The 17,926-nt window shown below is 41.2% G+C and overlaps 1 protein-coding gene across 4 annotated transcripts in view; it reads left to right on the top strand.

Moving 5' to 3' along the window:
• anks1b (ankyrin repeat and sterile alpha motif domain containing 1B) overlaps positions 1 to 17,926 on the top strand; it is a 155,540-nt gene that overhangs the window by 87,183 nt on the left and 50,431 nt on the right. For all 4 annotated transcript variants that reach the window (XM_028955382.1, XM_028955381.1, XM_028955383.1 and 1 more), the window contains 2 exons: positions 1,979 to 2,115; positions 12,923 to 13,103. In XM_028955382.1, the coding sequence (XP_028811215.1) occupies positions 1,979 to 2,115; positions 12,923 to 13,103 (318 nt within the window). The remainder of the gene's footprint in view (positions 1 to 1,978; positions 2,116 to 12,922; positions 13,104 to 17,926) is intronic.

Below are 17,926 nucleotides of genomic sequence, written 5' to 3'. Positions count from 1 at the left end.
AGAATTAAAATTAGAGGGATATTTTAAACTCGCCTCCCATAATCTTTCATTCACGTGTATGGTGCTGATATCCCTGAACAGGTTTTGTGTTGCAACATATATTCAATCTGCTGCCTTGACAGATTGTATTGTGCGTCGAGAGAGGGAGAGAGAATACATTAAAGACCAAAATAAAGCTGAATGAGTGTCACTAACTCACCTAACCTGCATGTGTTTGTCTGTAGGTGGAAGTTGGATTGGATAGAACACACACTGGCAACCAGCAACCAAACCTCTGACCCATTTATGTCTTTTGAACCCACATGAAAGTTAATTAACTGGATTGTGTGATACATGAACACACATGAACTACTTTATTCAGTCTTCCAGTGTATACGATTAATTCTATTCAAAATGTTGTAATTTTCAATAGATTGCAGATTATAAAGATTACATGCAGATCGCACATGCATTTGAGCTATTTGAAGTTTGGGTTTTAGTCTAGCTCACTTCAATGCTTGTGAATTTTAAATATATTTCCAAAGAAAACAAATATGTAAATTAAAATTTATATTTTATAAATTTATATCATTCCAACTAGTCTTTGCTCAGACACTTCTACCTTGCACCATTGTATCTACACATTCTAAGTGCAACATGTTGCATTAACAAAGGTCATTCCATGTCCATTCAATGTACAAACATTATACTATACATTATACTTACACATTTTCAGGTATGAGTAATTAATAATAACACTTGAGGTACACAGTTTACATTACAGTAATACATAACCTGTCATGCTGCTGTCATAAACTCTGATGCAACTGTCCTTAAGCAATTTGTCAAGCAGCAGCTGGTCATGTGGCGTCTTTGAAAATATGTAATGTAATAATTGTATTATATGCAAACTGTGCAATACATTTTCTGAGAAGGAAACCCTCACTCTTCTTTAGGTAGTTGATTGTTTAATTGAATACCATCACTTTTATTAATCTATTCCACAATGATGCATGGAGGTCCCAAACCAAATCTCATATGCCCATCTACATACCCCAGTAGAATAAACAGAGAATTTAAGAGTCAAATAAGTCCATTAATATGGTATCAAAATAACAACAACATAAACAAATTAATATCTGTAAACTAGCAAGCCCTGGAGCCAGGTCTGGCCTATAAAGTAACTTGAAATGGCCCTGCATGAGGTAGACTTGATGCCACAGTAACTTCCTATAGCCTCTCAATGTACGCTGCTAATTATAATGCATAGACATATCAAAAATAATAAAAACCACACAGGCAGACAACACAGTATCACATTGGGGGGTGGACAGGTCAGGAAGACAGGGGATAAGATCAGAAACGCAGGTGGTGGTTACATGAACAGAGAGGAGGAGAATAGAAAAAAAAACCCTGAAGGTTGCAAAAAAAAAAAAAACACCTAAGCAACATAAGCATTCTACACAACATAAAAATGTAAAGTTAAAAAAAGAAGATGACTTAAATACAGTCCACAACAGCTGAATACAATTTTTGATATGGGCAGACAACATCGACTCAAGAAAACACCAGATCGGCACAGGGATCCGGAATACGACCGTGACACATATGTTTGTTTCTGTGTGTGGGTCTCCAACATCACACTACCTTCAACATTTCTGTGTTACAGCGATGTTGCCCTGGTAACAGAACTTATACATAGTGTATATGCTTCACACTGAGTGCACCTTAAATATCTGTGTTCCTTGAGAAGTGACAATGACAATAAAGATGTATCTTATCTTGTATGTGCTTTAGAATTGGAAGTGCCGAAATCCCCCTCCCCTCGATCAGGCTTTGCTATCTGATTATTGACTGCTCTGTTTACTACGGGTTGTGTTACGCCGCTTCTGTTTTATGCCACTCTAATGGCAGCTGTATATCAGGGGGAATCACATTCATTTCCACTCACTGTATCGATCTGCATAATTTCTCTCGCTGTCTCTCTGTTCTGATGAAGGCCATTCTCCACATGTGACCGTCACTGAGCCGGAGCTGCGTAACCATGGTAACCTCTCCACTGGGCCCACCCCAGACTGCTCCCCGCCCTCCCCTGACACAGCCCTGAAGAGCATTGAGAAAGTGATCCGCCCACAGGTGAGTGAATTTCATCATGGCACGTTGTGAGAAAAGTAGTTTCATTCATTATCTGATAAATTCAAACAAAACAAACAAATTTTAGTCACCTGGCAACGCAGATATCAACTACTGCCAAAATATGTTCAGCCAATCACACAGGTCTAATTTCATAAAATACCTGAAGTATTCATTGTATTTATTAATGATCCAGTAACACACAATTAAATATGATATTATGACTCTCTTATTAAATATCACATTCTATGTAATGTTGCGGATGTTCTAAAGTGATCACATACCAAACAGCCAACCAGCCAAAACTGACTTCTCCATCTCATAACACACTCCAAATGAGTTCTCCACCAAAATGCACCTGCACTCTCCCCGCACTGCTCCAGCGGGCCCCGGCAGCCCGGCACACCTGCCTCCTCCACCCAGACTGTGTGCGTTCCACCATCTGTTTCCAGCGTCTCCTGACTGCTCCACGCCTCTTGGTGCACGCTTCTGCTCTCCTGTTTGCCTTTGTTTTCCATCCATCCTGCTCCCTCATTCAACATGTCAGGACCCCTGTGGGTGGGGACCAGGGCTGTGTGATGAATGTGAGAAACCAGAGACTCATGTCTTACTGAGTATAAAATGAAAAGAACATATAGAAAAAAAGTTTAGTTTAGAATAACATTTAAGCCACCCATTTGTAATTTTTATAATACATATGTTGCTTATTTACTACACAGGCACAATTATGTGTTACATTTACTTATTCTGTTTGAATACCCTTGCAAGAAATTATTTATTTAAACAGAACAATCTAAATTGAACCAAAAGAATTTAAATAATGCATTTCAGAAAAGTTATAAATGCTTTTGTATTTTTCATGAATTAAATTATTACAATCCTCTGCAACTCTCTCTTCCACACCAACTTCCTGCATGTCTCCTCTCACCACAGTCACAAACTTCCTACGAGGCCATCTTCTCTTTCTCCTTCCTGGTAGCTTCATCTTCAGCATCCTTCTCCCAACATGCTCACTGTCTCTCCAAACCAACGCAATCTCACCTTCTCTGACCTTGTATCCATAACATCCAATTAGCTGTCTTTCTAATGTGCTCATTCTTAATCCTGTCCATCATTGTCCTCCCCATTATAAATCTCAGCATCTTTAACTCTGCCACCTTCAGCTCAGCCTTCTGTCTTTCTGTCAATGTCACCATCTCCAACCCATATAACATGGATTGCACTACTGTCTTGTAAATCTTCCTTTTCACTCCTGCTGGTACTCACCTTTCACAATCCGCCCCTGCTACTCTTCTCCACCCATCCAACCCTGCATGCACTCTCTTGTTCACATCTGGTTAATATTTCCCATTTCCCCGGACTGGTGAACCCAAGTATCTGAACTCCTTCATCATCTCTACTTCCTGTAACTTGACCATCCCGCTGTCCTCCCTCTCACTTGCACGCATGTGTTCTGTCTTAGCCTTACTGACCTTCATTGCTGTCATCTCTAGAGCATTTCTCCACCTCTCCAGAGTCTCTTTGGCAATCACCCTACTCTCCCTGCAGAGCATAATGTCATCTGCAAACATCATAGTCCATGGGGACTCCTGTCTAATCTCATCTGTCAACCTGTCCAGAGCAAACAAGAAAAATCTCAGAGCTGATATTTGGTGTAGACCAACCTCCACCTCGAACAAATCTGTCACTTCTTCTGGAGACCTCACTGCTGTGACACTGTCCTCATTCATGTCCTGCACCATTTTTACATATTTCTCTGCCACCCCCATTACTTCCTCATACAAAACCACAGCTGTCGTATGCTTTCTCTAAGTCCATCATTATTATATTATAATCCCTAAAACGAATAAGCAAAACAAACAAATGTTATATTTACACTTATCCAGAGTGACTTACAACGTGCTTTTAGGTTACCATTGATGAAGTGATCAGTTCTGGTTCATTAGGACCCCAACTATGAATACCATCTTTTTATTTGCTCTTGTTGTAGATTCTGTACTTAAGTTAGACAATAAGAATGTTACAAGTTAATATAAATATTCTCTAAAGAGGAAGGTCTTGTGCTGCCGTTTGAAAATACTCAGTGACTGAGCTGTACTGACCTCAAGGGGAAGTTCATTCCACCACTGAGGGGCCAAGACGGAGAAGAGTCTAGATGAATGTCTTTCTTTTACCTTTAGTGATGGAGGGACCAGGAGAGCAGTACTGGAGGCTCGGAGTATACGAGTTGTAGAGTGAGGTGTAATAAGGGCTGTGGTGTAATAAGGGCTATTTGGGTCCTAATAAAACTCAAAAACCACAAATTATCAAAATGAGCCCAAATGTATAGCTTAAAGAGTCCATCTAAATCATAGTCTAATAATTAGATTAGAAAATAGATTGCTTGAGCCTTGCAGCTGCCACAGCTTATTTCTGATGGATAAATACATTTTTTAGATTAAAAAAGAAGCTCCGTATCTACTTATATATTGACATTTGTAGTAACCTACTTGGTAACTCACTCATTTATGAACCAAAAGGCCACAAAGTCACAGGTTCAAACCCCACTTACTATGATTGTGTCTCTGAGCAAGTCACCCCAAGTGTAAATACTGATGAAATTGAAAGTTGTCTGATATATTATACCTACAGATCATGTAGTTGCTGATATATATTCAGTTTTTTGTGGGGTGTGTAATTTTCAATCACGTATCTATGAAAAGGGTCCAGGGTTTAACAGTTGGGGTTTGAGAGAAGCCATGTGTGTGAAATGCGGCCATCACAGTAAAAAAACCCTGCCTCAAATATTTCAAATTATTTAATAACCTCACATGTTATATCGAAGCGGCCCTGTAATCAAAAGGTTGACGGTTCGAATCCCAATCAGCCACGGTGCCACTGAGTAAACAATGTTCCCCAGGCGCTTGTCATGGCTGCCCACAGCTCGCCAAGGGTGATGGGTTGAAAGCAGAGGACACGTTGCGTTGTGTCACCGCGTGCTGTGCTGCAGTGTATCACAATGACAATCCTTTCACTTTAATATTTCATAGCATTCTTACCCTAGCATTTTAACCCAGCTTTAAAACCCTCTAGTGAAAAAGCTATTAAAATGTGTCACTAGCTCTGTGTAACAAGACTTACCCACTTTTACCCACTGTCAAGTGTTTTGTCCCCAATAATAGAATACAAAACACACTCCAGCAGATACAGGACATGTGACAGACATGCACAGAAGAGTGTGAGCCAAGGGCTCTAGACAAAAGACAGTCTGAATACCATAATGTACAAACATTTCAAATAAGATGCCTAAGAAAAATTCTTGCAAGTGTTTGTAGTGAGTTTTGATGCTTCGTGAAGTTAGCTTTTCTATGAGAAGCCACATGGGGTTCTGTGTAGCAGTATTATCAGAGCATAAAATTCTCTCAGGATCCAAGCTGGGTGTCCTACTGGGGCAGATAAAGAATGGTCTTCACGATAAAACAAACCAAGAGCCCCATGATCCAATTTTCGCGCCCCTGTCTTTATCTCCTCTCTGTCGCACCCTCTGCTTCTCAGCATGTGATCAGCAGAAAGTCGCTCTCCCCATCCCTCTGCCTCTTTGATCCCCAGTGTTACTGATATGGAGATAACCATATTTTATTTGAGGTTAAGTGTGTGTCTCCGGGCTGGCACTAGCAATAGACAGACTCATGCTAGTCTATTGTTGCCTAATGTTTATATTAATTCCAAAGGTGCCACTGCTCAAAGTATGTTTTATTTTACATTTATGCCATTCATCCGACAACCTTATCCAGAGAGACTTACAATCAGTAGTGTCTTGCTCGAGGACACGATGGTAGTAGATGGGTGTAGTGTTTTTTTCACCAAATTATTCACCAAATACACCACCTATTTAGCTAGTTTACATCATTATCCAGAGGGACTTACATTAGTTTCACCCTGTTCCTGTTTCAGGGACAGCCCCCCTGGAGCAACTCGGGGTTAAGTGGGAAGGGTTTTAGTGGCATAGTGAGTAACACACTCACCCATGAACCAGAAGGCCCATGTTCACACCCCACTTACTACCAATTTGTCCCTGACCTGGACACTCAACCATGAGTGTCTCAAGGAGAACTGTCCCTGTCCCTATTGATCGTAAGTCACTCTGGATAAAGGCGTCTGATAAATGTGAATATAAGTGTATTGCTCAGGCCGTGTAATGTGCGGGCAGTGTTTTATGCAAGTCGCATCTGGAATCTGCGTCCGGTCAGGGTTTTACAATTGTCTGGCTTTTTTGAGCTGATTTAACATTCGTCACGTCATGCGGCATCCTACACGCCTATTCACTTCCACTCCCATTATAATGCTTAGCAGTCTGCCTCTTAAAACCTCATTAATCAACAAGCCACTATATCACACTAACACACACATACACTGAAACACATTCTTACTCCCACAGGAAAATCAATGGGTAGTGATTATCGTTGCTTGCTGTTTGCGGAGAGCAAAGATAGATGAGACAGGCCAGTAGCGATATCACAAGAGAACATTAGGTGGCACCGGCTCAGTGGGTGAGTGTGTTTGTAGGACGACAGGGTCTTTGGCAGGGGCCAACCGTGCATCTCCGGCCCAGTTCTCCTTCGCCTCATGCACACTGTCACACAGAGCAGTTTGGTGCACAGAAGCTCCGCAGACTTCTAATGTCCAGGTGCCAGTGACCAGTCATCATTTTAACAATTTCCATTTGATATCGGCCTTATATTTTGTTTATATTAATGGTTCTTATTAGAATAGCTTTGATTGGCTATGATTAGCTATGATTTCAGCTGTAAACTTGTGTGCACTTTTCCAAATCTATTTGGGTGAGGCAATATGGTAAGCAGTACACTTCTACAGTATTTATGTTAATAATTTTTTTGACGCTGAGACTGTTGCAGATTGTTCTTGTCCAATTAATACAGACATTACAACACAGTCATATAAGAACTGATGGGTGGATGGAAGGCATGGGTGGATGGAACTTTAATGTATTTAAAATAAAATATAACTTATAACATTAAATGGACAATTTGGGGAGGCTTTCAATGGTGCTTCTTAAGGGAGCTGTGCTTCCCTTAGTTTCCCCACAATTAGAAAAGTCTGTCTGTAGTCTTACTGAATGATGCAACTCTAATGAGAGACAGTGTCTTAAATTGGAGTCTAAACAACAGGGTGTTTGATCTTCTACATTTACATTTACACATTTACATTTACAGTATTTATCAGACGCCAGTAGCGACTTACAATCAGTTGTTACAGGGACAGTCTCCCTGGAGCAATTTTAGGGTTAAGTGTCTTGCTCAGGGACACAATGGTAGTTAGTGGGATTCGAACCCGGGTCTTCTGGTTCATAGGCGAGTGTGTTACCCACTAGGCTTCTACCACCCGGGTCTTCTGGTTCATAGGCACCTGATGGTAGTAGCCTAGTGGGTACATCTTCTACATCTCTCTTTTCCTCTTTCTTCCTCATCCTTGCTGCTTGTTGCTTAGCCACCAAACATGCAGAAACATGCAGGTCATTAGGTTTTTTGGACCTTTACATTTGATTGGGGCAGTTCAAAATGACTGGCGGGTCACTACCATTTCGGTCTGTAGAGTGACTTATGGCAGACCCCTACCCCGTCCCTTTTGGGGTGAATTCCAATAGCCTGTCACTTCCTTCCTCAGCAGGGTTAACACTATATATGGTAATGTTGTTGTTATTGCCTTGCACTGCGTCGGTTCCACTTTTGTGTGGTGTGTTACCATGGGGACTGCACAGGAAATGAAGGGAATAAAAAAGTGATTCTGCAGAAATGGACATTTAAGAAAATGAACAAGAACCGACATGGAGCAGAACATGATGAACGTATTAATGTGTAGTGCACATTTATTTACTGACAGATTGTACAGTAATTTCATTCATCAGCATGATTGTTTAACAATGAATATATCAGGAATATAAATACCTGGTGTTGCTGCTAGTTGCTGCAATATGCTTCCAATATACTGAATAATGAAAAGGAATGAATATTGATGAATAACGAGGTGCTGAATAATAATATTTTTATCTTCCTACTATATTGTAAGATGTGAGGACATGTTCACAGTCCTTATTTATTAGCCGTTATTCATCCAAAACTATGTGGAGGACATAAAATCTCCACACAACAGTGTTTTTACCAGGTGTAACATAATGTCTTTTTAGCATAGAAATAGCAATTGTAAAATAATGGGGTAGTGGTGCTACAGTCTATGAACATGATCACCCTATGATCATTCATTCGTGGGTATGTAATTACAGATTAGAAAGTGGAGTAACGCACGATGACAGCAGTGGAGATGAATATGCTGCACAAATAAACAAAATGATCTGTTTTTAGTGTGCTCTTTTACATACTTTTTCATTTTACTGTGTTTGAGGAATGGAGAAAGATCATGCGCAGTCACTTTGGCATTAATAATGCTGCTTTCTCAACGCCGAGTTAGTAATTATAATAATTACAATCCATAAATTAGCACACAATTCCTCAGTCTGTGTTAGGAGGTTGAACAATGGGCTTTCCTAATGAGGTTGTCATTGCCACACAGTTCACACACAAACTCTAGGCTGCCTCACAATATTTCACACCTTCATAGCCACATGTAGGTCAGTATAATGTCAGCTCTGTCAAAGACCCCGTGCTGGTGCGCTACACTTTTGTGGCGCAGGTGTAGGTGGGATAGCCACTGCACTGCCAGGGTGTGGCATGTTGTGTTTAGACTCTCATTTAAGTTCTTACCAACAACAACATCAACATTTATTTCTTATATAGCCCATAAACACATACAGTATGAGTCAATGGGCTTTAACGGGTCCTACAGTTGACACACTTGATGTCCAAAGTGCAGAGTGGAGCATCTGCCCATGTTTGGAGGCACTGCACAGTGCAGAGTAGGTTTTAGTCCAGTGTTTAGTTTAACATGCAGACTCAAATTGAAATAATTTTAGTGTGTAGGCGGAGTCTATAGGCGGAGTCAAGCAGTCATCACCCACTTTTATTGTGGATTACCCAGCAAAGAGAGCGCGGCTGCTCTTATTGCCCGGTCCTGCACACTTCCTGATGGTGTCTAACTCTCCACCTTCCCTAAATGTGTAACCCACAAACCTCATGCACATACTAACATTAACAGCTATTTATATGCCAACTCGTATGATTTTGTGTCATTTAAATGTTCCAAGTTCACTGAACAGTACATTTTGAATCGCATTAAAGTAGTTTTTTCACTGTAGCCATGTTACAAATAATGACACATACAAGAAAAATCAAGAGTAATTGTTAATGTAAACTATCAACGTTGATGGAGTGCAGCAACACGGCATCTAAAAATATATATATGCAAATAACAGTGCCTGTGGCATTCAGGCTACAAATAGCGTACTAATAGCGATAGTTTATTGAACAACAAAACACACTGATATTACTCAGTCTAAAGGTACAGCAGCTTGCTTCAACTCAGCTTGCCAGCGATGAAGCCTGTAATGCTTGGGCACAATGTCTTTCTGCTGTGTAGAACATTTACAGTAGCGGCACAGATTTCGTTTTATACTTGGGAAAAAAAACCCTGAAATACAAAAAGGAAAACATATTAATAACTGATTAAGTTATTTGTTTGCAGTTCACAACCTTACAAAAACCATAGTGAACTGTGCCAATAATTAAAAAATACTAGTTAAAAATGTCAGTGTAGGAATTATAACCTTTTTTTCAGACAATTTAAAGTTAATCAAAAATTAAGGAGTCCAAACATTTGGCTCCCTCACTGGCGCATTAATTTGCAGTCTTTTTTCTAATGGCCTTTGAAATCCATGTGACATAAGTAAGCATTAGTGGTTCCAGTAGATTAACATTAACTAGGGTGACCAAATTTGAGCTTGTGATAAACATCTTAGCAGTGGGGTGAGGGTGCTAGTGAAAATTCCACATGCGCGAGCGTGGGGTGTGTGTGTGTGTGAGACACAGACAGGTTCATTAGCAGTCTTTATTGTGAGTGATAACCATTACACAGTGGTGTAATGAGTGGTGCTACACTAATACGGGAACAGTGCACAGAAACGCACACTTGTGAAATTTTGAAGCTTTGGCTCTCACCGCCGTTTGCATTTTTTTTCCTGCCCAAAGGAGAGCAGTCGTCTCCCTGACATTTAGCTAATATTAATTTGCAGTTTATTTATATCCCTCTTCCTCGCGTGTTTACGGCCTCGGCTCCACAGAAGCTCCCGAGGGACTAGAATGTAAAATAAAAAAATCTGTTTTCTGATCAGTTTCCTTCTGGCGTGTACAGCACGCCACTGAGAACCTGGTTCATGGGCGGGTTGCTACTGATTTCACAAGGTGCTACAAATGCCACAGCTGCATCGGTCCCATAGGAGAGGCGGCTCCTTGCCAGAAGTTAATGCGGCCATTAGTGCTGGATCACCTTCTTAATTCCTCAGTTTAACTGGTTCTGTTTTTTCCACGCTGCGGCCGAGTGTGTAAAGTATCTCATCCACACGTGCACTCTGGTCACAAAATGCCCGTGCATAGTCAGGTTCATTAAAAAACTTATATAAGGGACATTAAAGGTTCTTAAATGGCTTTTTTTTCCCAGACTAAAGGTGTGGGTTACATGATGAAGTTTGGAGACAGATGACGACAGACTGGGGTGCATAAAGGGATTGTGTGCTGCAGCCACAATAAACAAAAACAATATTATGAAATTGGAAATTATGAAATATGAGCACATATCTGTCTCATCTTTCTCCATTTTTTTTCTCTCTCTTTCTTTTCCCCTTGTGGTGTTTCACTTTGCCTCTGTCTTATCAGCCTCGTTCTCTACTACCCGTCTGTCTCTCTGTTAGTCACCTTTTTCTTTTTTGTAATATCTCTCTTTGGTTTTGTGGATTTTATTGAAATTGACCCTGTTTAAGTGGTTTAAGAAATAAATTGTTGTCTTTCAACTTTTCAGAAGTTCTGTACATTAATGAAAATGCCAGGTCAGAATGAATAGTGTTAAGTTAATGTGTTGATTTGAAATATTGAATGCTGTGATCATGTTCTCCATACACAGATCCCTGAGCGGCTCTTTAGCGCTGATACCGCATATAAATAGAGTCTTATGTAAAGGGTCCTGTCCTCATGTGGCGAGATGTAGGGGGTTCTGGTGGAGTTTTGGCTCCGGGCTATATGGGATAAAGCACTGGCACAGAGAGACAGGCGGGAGGGATGGGGCTGTATAAGGAAGATGGACTGCAGGTGGGACAGTGACAGGCAGGTCAGAAGACTGGACATTGCACCGTTACATAAAGCTCAGGAATGTCTCTGCCTTGGAACAGGAAGCTCCATCGTGCACCCTGCGCCACGCCACTGGTCTGTATGTTTGTGTGCAGCTTGGAAGGGTTCAAGCAATCTGAAGTTTACTGAAATTCACTTACATTCGCAACCTAATTAACTTGGAGCCCCTGTGATGCAACAGGAAGTGGAGATGATCCTTATGTAAGGCTTCCTGTGGTTATGCAAGTGTTTCCTCACATATCTCCCTCTGCCTAAGTATCCCTCCCTCTCATATTTCATGCACAGATGTAATGACACGTTCACATCACAACAAAACTAAACCCTGCTGCCAACACTACGTGACGGTGTGATATGGGTCTTTTTTCGTATATGTTTGATGCATACAAAGATCAAGTCTCCCTTGGAGTTTTCTGCATAGACGTCAGGTGTTTGACTGATACATTCCACTCCTCTGTGGTGTGAACAGTAGGGAGATGATGCATAGCCTCAAGGTGTGTCGTTTTTTACGCTGTTCCAGGCTTTAACTCGAAAGGAAAGTAATCGGTGCCAGATTCATTCCCCAATCACCTCCCCAATATGCTTTTTGGCAACTTTTTTTTTTCTGCCGCCACCTACGACACAGCCATTTCCCTTCTATGGGGGGCAGCATCATCCCATCTCGTTCCATCTTGTTTTCAGACAGCTGGATGCCACCTCCGTGTCAGTATCTTTTGACATCTTCCTTCTGTACGCCTGGTCCTTGTAACAACAGCACAGCATGCAAAATTGCAAAGCTGCAAAGTTCAGGTTGCTTGTCACAGCCAATCTGCATCACTAAACATAACCTTTCAATATTTTTACAAGCGGGGCAATGGCGAATTTCTGAATTTCTGAATTCCAAGAGACTGGAGTACTTTTCATTAAATATGATATTAGGACTAAGACCTTAATCTCTTTCAAAATAGGTAAAAACAGAAAAAGTGGCGAACAGAAAATAATTTGGAACTGGTTTGTTTTTTGTTTGCTGATTTTATTTTACTATGGCAGTTTCCAAATTTATGTTAAAAAATAATTGTACATTTTTTAATTTTTAGTTTATATAAAAAATACATAAACTGTAACAATGTGAGCTACTAAACTCAAGTGAAAGTGTAGCACATATTTATAAATATTAATATTTTTTTTTCTTTATGGCCCTATTTCATGAATCTAGTGCACAATTGGAAGTGGAAATTACAGACATGTCCTTGACGGTTTATCTATTTTGGTGGTGGGAAAAACAGACTTCATGCAGCACAATATGTCATTAAACCTTAAAATCGTATCCACTCAAAATTTGAAATTTCTATATTATTAATTTTTATAGTATTTAAAATATTTTGTGAAGACTCTCAGTGCAAAAATGCTGTTTAACAAAGACAAGGAAAAGAAAGCCTTTTCTGATATTTAAAACCAAGGCTAATAATTAAGATAAGTCTGCCCCTGTCCAAAGTCCTCAGGGTCTCTGGATTTAATGACTCTGATGCTTTGTCCTTCTCCAGCCGAAGCAGCGCACATCCCTGTCCTCGTCCCAGGATGTCCAGCGGCCCAACCACAGCTACGACCCCTCGGAGGTGAGCTCCTCTCTGGGCTATGCCAGTTTCAGCACCAGCCCGCCTGCGAGCCCTCCCATCAGCCCTGCCAACTACTCTCTCGGCTCAACAGAGGACTGTGCCGTGCCCGGTAAGAGCTCTCGTCCCATCCCTCCCTCTCATTACACAAACCCTCACTCACCATTTTAACCACCAGGAGACTCTTCAAGGCTATGGGTTGTCTCTTCAAGATGCTGTGGGTTGTCCCTGCACCCAATATCCCGCACTTCCATGATATGGATTATGCAGTTATGGTTAGTGATTGAGTAGAAAATATTAGAAGGATGATTTGCCCTACAGTCCTTTTGGAAACTCAGCCCTGAACTGATCTAATCTGACCTGACCTGACCTGAACTGAACTGAACTGAACTGAATTTAAGAGTTGTTTAAGCAGATCGACAGCAGATGGCGAGAGTGAGTCTGATTGGTTTCGCACATGCAGACTGACCCAAGCCACTGCTTTCATTCCGGCTTCCCAAGCACAGCTCCTGCTGGGTGTAATAACTCAGCTTCTGAAGTATGCATAATTTATACATCAACCCTGCTTTTAATAATGAACGCAGGATATCAACAGCCTCCCCCTCCACAAGCAGCAATGACAACACAGCCCCAAAACAAGGCTGCATTCCATTCAAGCAGGAGCACCCTAGTGTGATGCCAGGAGTTGGTGGTTTGGCGAAGGAGCTCATAATGGGCTCCTGCTGTTAGCTCTTGGCCGAATAATGTTTTAGGGTGTGCATTTTTGCGGATTGAGGACAGGAAGTGAGATATTCCTGACCACCTGTAGATGTAGAAGGGCAAGTGGGCGGGATCTGTTCCTGGCTGTCAGCAGTGATGCTGTCAAGGTTACAAGGATTGTCACAATGATGGTGGCTATGACGACAGGTTTAACTGGGACCTCTCTGATCCTCCGACCATCTGCTGTTGTACTCATACCGTCTTCCACCTTCCCACACCGGCAGTCAGAGACTAATTCAGTCCAATTTGTTTATTCTTGGGGCCCGCCTGTTACTTGATAAAAGGGTCAAAACCGCAGCGTTCAGCAGTTTCATAAGTGGACAAAAAATGTAAACATCACTGAATGCACACTGTAGTATTCAGATTAAATCTGTTTGACTCATTTTTTGTTCTTGAGCCATATTTTCAGCATGCGGTTATTTTAGTGATCAGCACAAGGCTTATCAGTAATTTCCCAGACGCAAACAGGAGGGTTTAATATGCTCTTGCAGGAGGAAAGTAAGCTCAAGGTGCCATTCTGTATTTTCATGTATGTAGCACTTAAGACTTGGCAAATGCATTTTGCAGTATTCTAGCCAAATTTGAATCATGGCAACGTTCATGGCAACGTTCTTCGGATTCCTAATTTCATCTTTGCACGACTTGCAAAATGACAGGGAAAAGGGGGATTCATGTAAATTAGCTTGGAAGGAGGGAGGAAGCATGTAAATGGAGTCAAAACAAGGCGTGCATTAATTTCAGGTTTGTCTGTTCTCTAGAATCAGCACAAATCTCTGGTGACATTGTGTTTTTATTTGTGTCCTGTTAGTGTGTTGCATGTGTTTATTATTAATTGCTTAATATGATGCACTGGTGAGACCGAGGTGGTACCATTTAAACTTGAAAGAGTGTAAAACCAAGTTAAGCCTGGACCACATTAAAATGAATGTGAATTGTTAATTCGCGGTCACATTAAATGAACAGTTTCTAGCCAACAGGATGTCCCAGTCGGCTATAAATTCATCAATAAACACATCGGCATCCTGTCTTGTACAAAAATCTGTACAGTTTATTGTTTTTCTGTTACCCTGTGAAACAAAAGTGGTACTACAGCAATACTACTACAGTAACGTGGTAAACCGCGATAATACTACAGTGACACGGTAAACTGTGATAATACTACAGCAACAGAATGAACAGTAATAATACTACAGTAACAGAGTGAACAGCAGTAATACTACAGTAAGGCTGTAAACAGAAATGATACTACAGTATTATTATATTTTTTCTTACATAAATCAGACTATGTGAAAGATTCAAGTTAGTCTAAATATTGTCTAAAGAGTCTAAAGTCTTAAACTGCCATTTGAAAATACTCAGCGACTGTGCTCTTCTGACATTGAGGGGAAGTCCAACAATCTTGGGTCAAGACAGAGAAGAGTCTAGACGAGTGTCTTCCTTGTACCTCCAGTGTGTGGAGGGACCCGACCAGCAGTACTGGAGGGTCGGAGTATACGAGGTGCAGTGCGAGGTGTAATAAGGGCTGTGAGGTAGGATGGTGCTACTCCATGTTTTGCTTTGTAGGCCAGCATCAGTATTTTAAATCTGATGCCACCAGCAACTTGGGGGAGAATTTGGGAAGGTTGAAAAAGAGCTGTGCTGCTGCAGTCTGTGTTAGTTGTAGAGTTTGGATGGCATTCAAAGGTAGACTTGCTAGAAGGGAGTTACAGTAATCCAGTTTACTAGGAACTGAACAAGTATCTGGGTGACCTGTGTTGATAGCAGATCCATCTGATATTGTAGAGAAGGAATCTACATCAGCGGTGAAGATTGGTGATGTGAGTCTAGAAGTAACTTGAAGGTTGCATGAAGTTTCAAAAGGAGGGATCTGTGAATTGTCCAGGTAATTCAAATTCAAATTTTATTTGTCACATACATAGTCATTCACGGTATGATATGCAGTGAAATGCTTTTTGCGACTGCTAAAGACCACAGTATTGCAAATGTTGCAAGTATACAATGAAAATCAATATGCAAATTTTGCAAGCACAACCAAATATTACACTTTTATGTCTTTAACACAAAATATGTGTAACAGGTAGGGTGAAGGTGTGCAAATAAGTGAAAGTCAATGTGTAGATTTTGTGCAAAGAGTAAAAAGAGCAGAGATTTTGTGCAAAGTGATTTTGTGCAAAGAGTCCAGAGTGATTGAGAGTGAAAACATATAGATCCTGATGAGGTGAAGAATCTGCTGGATTGAATGTTATTTTGGTTTTGGTGGGATTGAGTTTTATATGATGGGCTGGCATCCAAGAAATGTCAGTTAGAAATGGAGAGAGCGTGGAGGAAGCATGTACTGTACATCTGAGTGAGGAAAAGAGAAGATGAGTTGTGTGTCGTCAGCACAGCAGTGGTAGGAAATGACCTCACCAAGTGATCTTGCATAGAGGGACACAGCACTCAAGGACCTTAGAAAGAAATGAGAGAAGAGACACTGGTCTGTAGTTGTTGATGTCTGCAGGATCATTTGTGGGTTTCTTTAGGATTGGAAGAACTCTGGGTGTTTTAAAGGCAGTTGGCACATGACCAGATGTAAATGAACCATTTATGATGTGAGAAATGAATGGGGATATGACCAGGAGAGATGGTTTGGAGCATTGTGGAGGGGATTTGCATGCGCTTCCGGTTTGGGCTGGGTGCATGCTGTGTGAGTGAATGGTGTGTATGTGTACGCCGTGTGGTGAGCTGGTGCCCTGCCCTGGGTGAGTTACCGACCTGGGCTCTGTGACACTGAGTAAAAGAAAAAAAAAAAGTCTATAGAAGGGTCCCACAGTTGACAGTTCATGTCAGAGCCTCTGAGACAAGATTATCTCAAGGCACAAATCTGGGGAAGGTTACCGGCAATTTCTGCTGCTTTGAAGATCAGGAAACCAGCGTCCTTTCTCTTAAATGAACTTATCCTTCCCTGCTGTTTGGTCCAAAGTGCTCTGCGAATAGATATCTTCACATATTTTCATGATTTTTCTCTCTCTCTCTCTCCATATCCACCCCCTTCACTCTCCAGCTCTCTTTTTACTTATTAGCTTTATAAGCTCTATTGTGTTGTTGCTGTGGCAACAGTGGCTGCGTAAAGCTCATGGGTATGTTTGAGATGGCTTTCATTTGTAATAGGGAATGTGAAGTTAGACCAAGAAAGAAGGAGATTTTTTGAGTGCAAAAATGGCAAAGAGCAGATAAAGGAGAGGAAGAGGAGGAGAAGTTGAAGACATTCTGTCAGACCTCATATGACCTCAGTGCTTCGTGTCTCAGGTCTGGCCTGGACATCTTGCTCTCAGTGGTGATGTAATACAAATGTACACATATCAAGGAGTTCTACCGCAATCACCTTTGACACTACACGTGTTTTAGTGTCAGATTCGTATTTCGAAACCTGACCTACGTTGTTTCAGCATTGTTCCACACTGGCACCAAAACATTGCTCACCGGGAACCAACCAGTGACATCACAAGAGGTGGATAGAGCAAGGAGGGCAACTTAAGATAAAGAAAATGGTGGAAAACAACTTTCACTTCAGAATCATCTGGAGATCAGGAGAAACTGAGAATGGCCTTGACCCGTCTGGGCTGCCTGTACTGTTATTGAAGTGGGACTGTTTAATAATGATGTGCTGGGGAAGATCACTGCTCATCTCAGCTAAAGGGGAAGGTTAATAGGTTTTGGAATGTAAATGAGGTGGAGGCCTTCTGTCAGTATAGACAACATCAAATACAGACTTCGGTTTTGGGAGTTTGGACTTGTCAAATTCAATTCAGCATTTCTTCTTCGTTTTACCTTTAATTAACCACCGAGATGATCTATTTTGGTCCAGGCGCAAGGTGCAGCGCTCAGCACAAATGTCTCAGAGCAAGACACTTAGCCCTGAGCCTGTCCAGGGGGACTGTCCCTGATTGTCTTTCTGGATAAGGGCATCTGATGTAAATGTAAGTGTCTGTAAATGTAAGTACATGTGTCATCATCTCAGGCATTCTTGACGAAAGCCAAGGAACTTTAAGAAATAATCTGTACTTGACTAAATGTGAACTGATAATGTATTGAGAAATAGCCAGATGAAGTACACAAGAAGTATCCGACAGGGCACGTAAATTGAATTTTGAACACTGCTGTGCGTCAGAACCTGTGATTGTTTTATTTCTCTAC

The sequence above is a fragment of the Denticeps clupeoides genome, chromosome 15 (assembly GCF_900700375.1).
Source record: "Denticeps clupeoides chromosome 15, fDenClu1.1, whole genome shotgun sequence".
In the NCBI taxonomy this organism is placed as follows: domain Eukaryota; kingdom Metazoa; phylum Chordata; class Actinopteri; order Clupeiformes; family Denticipitidae; genus Denticeps; species Denticeps clupeoides.
This window is presented reverse-complemented; position numbering and strand designations above follow the sequence as displayed.